Below are 11309 nucleotides of genomic sequence, written 5' to 3'. Positions count from 1 at the left end.
GTGAAGCCGGTAGCGCTCGGGCAGCCCTTTTCGCGTGGCTGGGAGGGAGGAGGGGGAGTTAGGGCGGGGACTTTGGGGAAGGGGCGGGGAATGGGCGGAGTTGGGGCGGGGCCGGGGTTGGGGAAAGGGGCGGGGCCAGGGCCCGTGGAGTGTCCTCTTTTTTTATTTTTTAAATATGGTAACCCTAATTTATAACTAGACCAGACGTATTGTTAGGAAATACCCTGTAGGGAACAATCCTGCAGTGGCTGCAGAGAGATGCCGGGCTGGGTTGATGGGTTGGCTCCCACTTGCCAGACATTTATAGCAGTCTATGATTCCAGTAACAATTCACATTGAGACATTCACACTTACAAACAACAAGGCATATTCATGGGCAGTATGGCCAACCTCAAGTGTTCAAAAATTATTATTGGCATTGGAGTCTCAGTCCTGAACCAGGACCCGATTGTGATAGGCCCTTGCCCTCCAAAAAAAAAATCTCAGAATGAGATTTTTAAAACTAATCAATATTGAATTCTTTTCATTTGCCTCCCGGTGTTTGAACTTGGCACATCTCACCTAATCTATTCCCTGCCATTGCAATGGGCTCCTGTATCGATGCACCTCAGTCTTTCCTGTTCTCTGCTGGTGGCACATAATGGTTTAGACTTCAGAGGACTGAAATGTTTTAATTTAACTCGTTATTGGGGCTCTTTACAGCAGTACCTGGGTGAAATGCAATGGCCTGTGATATGCAGGAGGTCAGGCTAGGCGATCTAATGGTCCTTTCTGACCGTAAGCTATATAAAGAGAAGGATTAATGCCCTTGTAGGAGGCTCTGGTAAGACCTCGTCTGGAATCCTGTATACAGTTCGGGTGCAAGAAAGATGAATTCAAACCGGAACAGGTGCAAAGAAGAGCTACTAGGATGATCAGGGGAATGGAGGGCCTAGCTTATGAGAGGAGACTGGAAGAACTTGGCTTGTTTAATGTAACAATAAGGCCGATGGTGCTAGGATTACTCTCTATAAATACCAGGGAAGGTGCAGTTATTTAAGTGGAAGGACGTTTTTGGGACAAGAACAAATGGACATTAAACAGGCCATGAGCAAACTGAGACTGGGAATTAGAAGAAGATTTCTAACCATCAGAGGGGTGAGGTTCTGGGACAGGCTTCCACTAGGAGTTAGTGGGGAGGGGAAAGGAGGAAGGGCCAAGCAATTTAATTTGCTTTAAGAGAAAGCTGGACAAATTTATGAGCGTGATTTTATGCTGGGGTTGTTTGTGATGGTGGGGGGAGCACTCAGCAGCCCTCGGACTCACTTCTGGTGTACGTCTTATGCTCCTAAAAGCTCATGCTTCAGGGTTTCAGCCAGACACCAGCAGGGGTCAGGAAGGGATTTTGCTCCCCACACTCCAGTGTATTCTGGGAGGGTCCGTCCCCCCCTTTGAGGCAGAGCTGGAGATGGGACATTGGACTGGAAGAGCCACAGTTCTGAGGTGGCACTGAGCATCCTCTGTCTCAGGTGCTTGGCTGGCTGGTTCTTGCTCATGTGCTCAGGGTCTAACTGATTGCCATATGTGGTGTCAGAAAGGAATTTCTCCCCAGGTCAGCTTGGCAGTGAACTTGGGTTGGTTTTTTTTTTCACCCAGGGCACAGGTCACCTGCCAGGATTATCTGGGCATCTCTCAATCTTTCCCTGCCATTGTCGAGGCCGTGGGCATTGATATACCTCTGTCCCTCCTGTTCTCTGCCTGGGGCTCATAATAGTCTGGTCTCCTGGGAGCTGTAATACTTTGGTCTCATTTCGGTTGTTTGGCCAGTGTGCGGGTGCAGGGTGTGTTGGTGGCCTATGCTACAAAGGAGATCAGACTGCATGATCTAGCGTTCCCATTTGGCCATAAACTCTCTGACTAACTCTCTGAAACGGTTAGGAATCTGCATTTTCAAGCTTTTCTCCACAAACACAAAGGCCAGAAATGATTTTTTTTTTTACATAATCACCTGACTCCAGCAGCTGGGTCTTTAAGAATGACATCAAGTATTGTGAAACCTGTGATAAAATCATGAGAATTGGCATTGCTTCCTGGGGATAAAAGTTCTCCTGTACATCTCATTTTTAGAAAGCCACTCATAAAAAAGTTTGCTTTGGTTTGTGTGGGTGCATGTTTGTTTAAAAGCAATAAAACATGAAGCTAACACTTTTGAAGTTGACCACTGATTTTTTTGGCAGCCTCTAGGGCTTTTTTCAGTGTCTGATTTCGGACACCTTGGGGCTTGGATTTTCAGAGGTGCTGAGCGCCTGCAGCTGCAGTTGAAATCAGTGCGAGCGAGCTGTGGGTTCTCAGCACTTCTGAAAAATCCAAGTCTCAAGTCAAGCTTCCAAAAAACAGAGGCTATCCATGGTGTGACTGCATCACATCTGTTTGAATTCCTCTCCTTCTGGAGTGTGCTCTCTGCATGTAACTTGGGGTGGGAGCCCCATGGTCTGTGGTTGTATCTTTGATATGGGAATCCTCATGTTTTTAAAGGGTCTCCCAGTTAGCCCTTGACTTGTTTTGTCTTGAACGTCTCTAATTTTCGTACCCTATTTGCCACTGATATGCTTCCTCCAAGGTCCAAGTTCAGCCCTCATTTGATCCTGTAGCGAGGCTTGTTGCTACGGCCTTATCTAACCAAAAAATTGCACTGGTTTAGTTAAACTGATTTAGTTCTATCGGTACAAAGTCCTGTGTGGAAATGCTTATTTCAGTTTGAGTGGCTTTATTATGGGAGACAGCGTGGGGCAGTGGAGAGAGCACTGGCCAGGGACTCAGGAGACTTGGGTTCTGTTCCCAGCTGTATCAGTGGCCTGCTGGGTGAACCTGGGCAAGTGACATCCCTATTCTATGCCTCAGTTTTTCCATCTGTAAAATGGAGATGATGATACTGACCTCTGTATGAGAGAGAGAGATGAAAAGCATATCTGAGTATTATAATTTCAGTTCATTTTAAACCCCTTTCTAATTGACTTCAGCTAAACTGAAAGAACACTAGGTCAGGCCAGAATAAGGGCACCCAGACCGCCTTTGGCACTGGTTTAATTTAATCAAACTGGTGCAGCTCTGCATAGAGGGCAAGCCCGCCAGGTGTTTCACATGGCATCTAACAGTGCTTCAAGCCTCAGAGGGCTCATCTGATGGTTTCTAGAGCCCCCAAAGCACAGCAGACCCGTGTGGACCAATCTGCAGATCCAGTCCCTGGTGCGAAGGGCTTGTTATCTAAGGAGCACAGTGGTCATTTGGTCCATCAGAATGATGGAGAATGCAGCAGCGCAGGGGTTAGTGCCGTGGGGACACACTGTCTCAGGAGTACTTGTGGCACCTTAGAGACTAACAAATTTATTGGCGCATAAGCTTTCGTGGGCTACAGCCCACTTCTTCGGGATATGGGAGGGGCCGCACAGTTTCCCCAGTGTTATAAGAGCATGAGGATAAGGAGGGGTTTCCTCACTCCTGCGCACCCCAGAGGAGCTGCCTGCCTGACCCTGCCAATCATTGTCTCTCCCTCAGAAGATCAGGTGGCCCAGGAGACTGAGGAGGTGTTCCGGAGCTATGCCTTCTACCGCTACCAGCAGGAGAGGGAAGAGGGTGGAGGGGAGGTGCCGATGGACCCCGAGATTGCAGAGATCCAGCAGGAGCCGGGCAGGTAAAGCTCTTCCCATTACAGACTGAATCGTATGTCACCCAACACAATCCATGTTCAGGGTGGGATTCACACCCAATTTGTGGCCTGACCCTGGATCCTCCTGGCCTTGCGTGGAAGTTGGGCCCATCTCTAATGCTTTCCATCCTCTTGGCAGCACCAGTAACCAGGTGGGCAGGCGCCTGGCTATCATAGGAGATGACATCAACATGCGGTATGACGCAGAGTTTCAGAACATGCTGAAGACCCTGCAGCCCACGAAGGACAATGCCTATGAGTACTTCACTAAGATAGCCTCCAGGTAAGGCAGCCAGCTCCCAGCACTCCCAAGGAACGCTGGCGATGTTGAGAGGGTCCGACTGGCACGCGGGGTGAAAATCAGAGGAGCGAAAATTGGCATTGTTTTACCCAAGCTCTGCCCACAATACCAGAACAGCTGGCACCCAAATTCCCCCCCCAACCCCAGCCCATAGTCCCAGAGAAGCTGGTATCAGCCGTGAACTACTTCACAATGGAAGGCTGGCATTTCATGAAGCAGTGTCTGAAATATGCCCGCATTTTCTGCCTGTCTGCTTTTGCGTCTGTCATCATACATCCATGTCAGATCTTGGCAGCGTGTAAATGGGTCTTCGGTCCCGTTTGCAAATGCACTGGCAGTCCTTGCACGTGCTAGTGAGCATGCAGAAGGATGGATGGCCTGCTGGCCTCCCGTGCTGAAAATCTGCCCCATCAGTCTCAAGCCTTATCATGACAACTAAACGCTGGTTGAGCTGGCAGAGCTGTGGGGCCCGGCTCTCCTCTCTGTGACATCAGGCGGGATTTTACCGATGTCTGGAGTTACACTGGTGTAAAATCAGCACGAGAGGGGAATATAGTCACTGTTTTGTTCCTGGGCAGCAGTGTGTCAGCCTCCATTGCAAAGGTTTTTCTTCACAGTCAGAAAGGCTTGATGGTTAAAAGCACAGGGCCTGATTTCCAGTCGGTGCTAAGCAAACACAGCTTCAGGTAGCGGGCCCTGCAGGGCCTCAGGGCCTCTGACAATCAGACGCCTTGAACCAGCTCAGTCTAGCCTTTGATCTTAGGTACCACGCAGACCTCGTTACTCCACAGTCCTCTAAGGAAGGCGTTGTCTGCCAGTCCTCCTGCCCTGCTGTTGCGGGGCCGGGCGGGGGGGTGAAAAGTGAAAGCAAAGAGTCTGAGGAGTTGGGACTCTGATCGTCTAGCATGCTCGTTCGCAGTGGGAGGAGAGTCTCTCTCAGAGGTCAGTGGGTGGAGAGGGAACCTGTTCTGGTAGTGCAGAGAACGCACAGGGCTAGATCTTCCCATGTGATCCTCCCAGCTCCTCGGGCTATGCAAAAGGGACTGGATCCTGGCTGTAACTGACCATCCCTGTGTGAACTCTGAGCTGGCATAAAGCTGGTGGCGCTGACTCCTGGCCTGGGCATGTTCCACCCCCGTGGAGGGCGAAGGGCAGAGCTCCACTTCGTTACACCAGTCCTCAGTCTCCCAGGCTGCTGTAACTCACACCGGGACTGGCATAGACCCTAGGGTGACCAGACAGCAAGTGTGAAAAATCGGGACGGGGGTGGGGGGTAATAGGAGCCTATATAAGAAAAAGACCCAAAAAATTGGACTGTCCCTATAAAATCGGGACATCTGGTCACCCTAATAGACCCTCTCATTGGTTTCCTGGTGCCCCTTGAGCTGAGAATAGCTTGGACACAGGGGAGAAGCCTGCTCTCTGTGTCTAACACCGAGCAACGGACCAGCGGTGCCCGGAAACCTTCCGATTTCAAGAGCAGCCTGACGGACTTGGCGCATTGACTAATGCATGCTGTGTTGAAATGGCTGCAGAGATGCAGGGGGATCAGGGCAGCTTCCTAGAGTGCTGGATTTTGTACAGTCCAGTGGCCCCACCTGCCCTTTAGATGTCCCTCCCATATCAGAGAGGAGATAGAGGAAATCACTTCACCCCTCTGCTGCTACTGCTTGCCTGGCCACAGGTGAGGTGGCTTATCCCGGGGTGAAGGGGAAGACAGCAGGCATGTCTGGTGAACCCAAAGGCCCCTGAGGAGACTGTGGTTCCCTTCCCACTTGCCCCCCGGCTATCTCCCCTATTTTGTGATAGCCCCTAGAGGCCTCATTCTGTTTGAGTACGCTCATGCCCTGCATCACCACGGTATCTGAGCACCTCACAACCACCAATGGATTCTATCCCTGCAGGCCCCCTGTGATGGGGGGGAATTCCGGCTTAGCTCTGTTTCACAGCTGGGGATCAGAGGCACAGAGAAGATGAAGTGATTTGCCTCAGGCTGAGCTGGGGATTAAACCTTGAGGCCCAGTCTAATTCCCTATCCACTTCCTCCCTCGTTAGGCCAGACCTTGTACAAATGCTAGCCCTGTGTCACGGCAATGCTGGGAAGGGGAGGCAGCTTCTCGACGCTGACAGGCTCCACACCAACACCCCTCTCCTTGCCTTCCCCCCCGGGCACACGCTGTACATTGCCTAACTGTCTCTCCTGTCCTTTCTTCCTGCTCCCTTTCTTCGGGAAGCCACGCTTTGCCAGCCTGAGGCGGTTAATGCACAGCAAACAGGTAAATTAACCTCTGTCACTCACTCTCCATCCTGCCTTTTCAGTGTTGTTCCTTCCTCCGTCTCCACTAACTCGTCTCTTTCCATGATGCTCTGGAAGGCCCCCATCTGCACTATGAAGATCCTCCTCTTTATGCTGTGGGGCAGGACGGATACCTGCATTAGAACAGTTTCTCTGCAGTGGTGCGAACAGAAATAGCCATGACAGGCACCCAGGTTAAAACCCGGGGCCTGATTCTCGTCACACACATACTCTGGTGTAAATCAGGAGTAACTCAGTATAGTGACACTGGTGCGAAACCCCATGTAAATGGCTGTTGTTTGTATGCACCTGGAAGCTCAGATCAGGACTGAGCCCCCATTGGGTTGATGCTGCACAGATATATGTTGGAAGTCCATCCTTGCCCTAAAGAGCTGGCAGGCTAAAGTGAGATCAGAATCCAGCCCTGTGGGAGGTATTTAATTTTCATGCATCCAGGCGAAGAAAAAATCGTGTCCTAATATGCCTGGGCCACAATCCTGTTTAAACCTGCATATCTCTGTTGCATAGATAAAGCCCCAGGGCGAGTGTGTTCCTTCCAGGATAGCTACAGCTCACAGAGCGCAAACTGTTAGTGTTTTGTGGTTGAGCGTGTGGGAGAGCAGAACTGCGCAGTTAGTTGTGTTTGTTTTTCACCACTAAGCTGTTACTAAATTTGTCAGGGTAGGATGTAGCTTGAGGGTTGAGAGTGCTCCAGAGGTGCACAGGACACAACTGTGAACCCCTGGACATTCCACCAGCTGCAGAGTAATGTGAGTGGACGGAGCAGCCCAACAGGGGGCGGCAGAGCACCAGAACCAGCGTATTGTGTTTTTTTTTTTAACCAGGAGGTTTGGTTCTGTTACAGCTTGTTTGACAGCGGCATTAACTGGGGCAGGGTGATTGCGCTGCTGGGGTTCGGTTACCGGATGGCGATTCATGTGTACCAGCACGGGGTGACCGGCTTCCTCCGGAGCATCGCTCGTTACGTGGCAGAATTCGTGCTCCGCAACCGCATCGCCCAGTGGATCGCCGACCAAGGAGGATGGGTAAGTGAGCCTGGCTTTTTTTCTCTGCAGGGCGGCTGGGCCGGGCTAGGGTCCGCACAATTCCTCGCTTAGCTGGGCTTGTGAGCAGTGTTGCTGGTCAAATTGGGTCAGAGGCGCTTGCAGCTGAGCTCTGACCAGTTGGGGGTGCTGTGACACAGAGGGGGAGGCATCAGAATGCAGCCAGCTGCGGGGACGCTTCAGGAGTTAGGCCAAAATGTTCAAACTTGGAACCTAAAATTAGGTACTTAATCCACACTTAAACACCAGTATCTATTTATCTAAGGTACTTACATGGCCCCCATCTCCATGATATTTGGGCACCTCACAAACTTTTCCGTATTTATTTTCGCAACACCTCTGTGTAGCAGGCCAGTGGTACTATCTCCACTTTACAGGTGGGAAACTGAGGCACAGAGAGGCTAAATGACTTGCCTAAGGTCACACAGGGAGCCTGTAGCAGAGCAGGGAATTGACCCGGGTTTCCCCAGCCCTAGTCTAGTACCCTAAGCACCCTCCCTGTGTGTACGAGCAATCCAGTTCTCAGGAGGGCTAGGCGCCCACAGCTCCTGTTATCTCTGGTGGCAGTTGTGTGTGCTCAGCAAATCAGGCCCTGGTTGTTTAAAGCTGGACATCTGAAAAATGAGGCACTCCAAATTTGAGGGCAGCGTAGAAAGTGTAGCTGTGAGTGAGGTCCTTCTCCTGCCATGTTAGTGAGTGTCCGATAATAGAAGAGATCCCATATCCCCTTAGGAAAGGGATAGATAATAAGATGGAAAATATCATAATGCCACTATATAAATCCATGGTTCACCCACACCAGCATGCGGTTCTGGTCACCCAATCTCAAAAAAGATATATTAGAATTAGAAAAGGTACAGAAAAGGGCAACTAAAATGATTAAGGGTATGGAACGGCCTCCATATGAGGAGAGATTAAAAAAACTGGGACTTTTCAGCTTGTAAAAGAGACAGCTGGGGGGCGGGGGATATGATAGAGGTCTGTAAAAATCATGGATGGTGTGGAGAAAGTGAATAGGGAAATGTTATTTACCCTTTCTTGTAACACAAGAAACAGAGAATCTAATTCTTGTGTTATGAGAAGGGGAAATGAAATTAGTAGGCAGCCATTTTAACACAAACAAAAGGAAGTACTTCTTCACACCATGCACAGTCAATCTGTGGAACTCCTTGCCAGGGGGATGTTGTGAAGGCCAAAACTGTAATGGGGCTCAAAAAAAACTTAGATAAGTTCATAGAGGATAGGTGCATCAATGGCTATTAGCCAAGATGGTCAGGGATGCAACCCCATGCTCTGGATGTCCCTAGCTCTGACTGCCAGAAGCTGGGAGGGGATGGATCACTACCTGTTCTGTTCAGTCCTTCTGAAGCATCTGGCACTGGCCACTGTCGCAGGACAGAATACTGGGCTAGAGGGACCATTGGTCTGACCCAGTCTGTCCGTTCTTAAGTTTTTATATCAAAACTGCTGTACTGAAAGTAAAGGGCTGATTGGACCCCTTAGCTGCAGCAGGCATGTCTATTGTGTGTACCCTAGAGCTGGCTGATGGATGAAAACGCTTATTCACTGATGATGATCTGAAGTTTCTGTGGGTTTACCATGGCATAAAGGAGATCAGAATCTGGCTCATTCAGTTGCAGGGCGGAGCACAAGCATATTTTAATGAATCCAATGCTGCCAAGTTTGTGCAAAAAGCAACCCAGGTGATGTCTGAGTGCCAGGCATGCCAGCAACACTAGTGCAATTGGATCATCCTGTTGCTGCGTCTTTCACCTGCCAATTCTTTCTCCTGCTAGGTGGCAGCACTGGAGTTGGATAACGTTTACGTGTTGTACATGATGGGAGTGTTGGTCGTGGTCCTGCTGGGTCATTTGGTGGTACGACGCTTCTTCAGCCCATGACTGGAGTGGAGGCCGAGGCCGGCGATCCGGCCAAACTCTCTCTCTCAATACTTCACGCCGTCATAAAGACATCTCCTGAGAGAGAGGGGCTCAGGGAACAAACAAGGGAGAGCAGTTTGGAAATGATGACTCCTCTTCGGAGACAGCACCATCCACGGAGAGACTGCCATCCGTGGGGAGACTGCCAAGAACTACACAGAGAGGCGTTAATGGGGGGATTTTGGGGGTGGGTGGGGAGGGATTGAATTATCTCATCCAAAGGTTGAATGCAGCAGTCAGGAACATCAGCACGATGACATTCCCAGCATGCAGCGATGGGCGAGGGTTACAGGCTCCTGCAGTGTACAGAAACTGGAGAAGCCCCATTAGAGGAACAAACGTTGTTAAAGTAATGCAAGTGTCTCCCGCATCCACTGAGTGGCATTCTCAAGAGCCATCCCCGGGAAAGGCACGGAGCATCCTCTAATGGATCTCAGCCCAGATCTAGCCTGCCTTCGCAGAACAGGATTACAGCCGGAGCCGATACAGTCTCTACTTGTAAGTCATTGGAGGGGGTCAGCCAGTGCTGGAGAATCCAGGGGGGTTTTGCTCTTACCTTCTCTTGCTCCCAGCCTACCAAGCCCAGATTCTTAACTTTCCCGGTTACTTTAAAAGAGCATCTGTGTCCACCTCTAAACAAATACACTGTTTGGCATGTGACAATCATGACTAGAAAACCAGTTGCCCCTAGACAAAATGACAGACTGATCCTGTCAGGATCTGAATTTGGAGATCTGCTTTCCCTCCCAGGGACATCGCAGACACCTAACCAGAGCAGCACCCTAGGACTGTGCTAGTGGTCCTGGTTGCCAGCCCTTCCTAGGGGAACGCAGAAGCCTGAACTTCAGGGTGGCAGCAGGTGTATAAAGGAACGGCTGGTTTTCAAACACTAAAATACGGTCAGGTTAAAAATCCTGGGGTAAATCAGGAGTGAATGTTCTGGGTTGCGATGCACCATCCCAAGTCTGCAGTGTTTGGCTTACAGGCACAGCAGATGATGGTCTTCATCCACAAACCTTTCTATGGAGAATCCGTCTGGCGGGGCCCCTCTCACTTGACTCCTGTATTTCTGTCCGTGATTGAGATTGTAAACCGCTCCCTGCTGGCAGTTATTCAGAGTGGCGGCAAAGCAGAGCCCCCGCTTTGAAATCCCCTGAACTTTTGTGCAGTGAGCGTGGGGTTTCTAAATCTGGATCTGAGGCTTGGGTCCATCTGTGCTTCCCACTTCAGGCTACTGGGTAAAGCTTGCAAACTGTGACTGGATTTAGGCTGTGTCCACCTGGGCCTCAGATTGGGTTTAGACCCAATTCCTGCTAACCCTGTTTCTAGCACTGTTCAGCCAGCCAGTGGGGAGGGAGCCAAACTATCTTCTGGTCAAAGGAGAGTGGGAGAGCCAGTTATCAGCTAATATCTGGCTTCAGTGCCCTGAAGCTCAGGACCTGGCTCCTGTAGCTGGGGCCAAGGCTACTTAATTTTAGCCTGGAGACTGGATAGAAGAAGCAGCAGCATTAAGACTAAAAGTATCTCAAGCGTTATCAGGGATTTTTCCGTTCTTGCCGGTGTCATGAACCTTTGCTGGTTGCGGTGCACAGCTTGCTGGAGTAGGAGGGGAGGAGGCAGCTGGGATGGCTGGTAAAGGGATGCTGTGATTACTCTTCTAGGCAGTTGCAGTGGTGGATCTCGTAGGGATTGCCAGTGCATCAGACCCGTACCTTTTCTAGTCTGGTAACCTGGCTCAGACAGTGGCCAGGTGCTTCAGAGGAAAGTGAAAGAAGCCCACCGTAGGAAAATGTGGGGTAATCTGCCCCCATGAAGGCCTCATCCTAATCCCTAATAGTTAAGAGATTGGCTTTAACCCCGAACGTTTAATATCCCTTCTGAAATTTGTGTTAGCATTAACTGTGATAACTCTGGCTATTTCTGTTATCCATCTAAATTCCCACGCCCTCTTTGAATCCTGCTAAATGCTAATCCTCAGCAACATCTGCATTGGTTCCTCTATCTAATTATACTCTATATGGAA

General features: G+C 50.1%; 1 protein-coding gene across 1 annotated transcript in view; it reads left to right on the top strand.

Annotated features, from left to right (window-relative positions):
• LOC112106113 (bcl-2 homologous antagonist/killer) overlaps window positions 1–10648 on the top strand; it is a 32046-nt gene extending 21398 nt beyond the window's left edge. Inside the window, exons 3-6 of the mRNA XM_024199179.3 lie at window positions 3535–3670; window positions 3825–3968; window positions 7148–7328; window positions 9143–10648. Of these exons, the coding sequence (XP_024054947.1) occupies window positions 3535–3670; window positions 3825–3968; window positions 7148–7328; window positions 9143–9247 (566 nt within the window). The 3' untranslated portion in view covers window positions 9248–10648. The remainder of the gene's footprint in view (window positions 1–3534; window positions 3671–3824; window positions 3969–7147; window positions 7329–9142) is intronic.
• Window positions 10649–11309: the final 661 nt, after the last annotated feature.

This window comes from Terrapene carolina, unplaced genomic scaffold, assembly GCF_002925995.2.
Source record: "Terrapene carolina triunguis isolate 2854851 unplaced genomic scaffold, T_m_triunguis-2.0 Scaffold197, whole genome shotgun sequence".
Taxonomy (NCBI): domain Eukaryota; kingdom Metazoa; phylum Chordata; order Testudines; family Emydidae; genus Terrapene; species Terrapene triunguis.
This window is presented reverse-complemented; position numbering and strand designations above follow the sequence as displayed.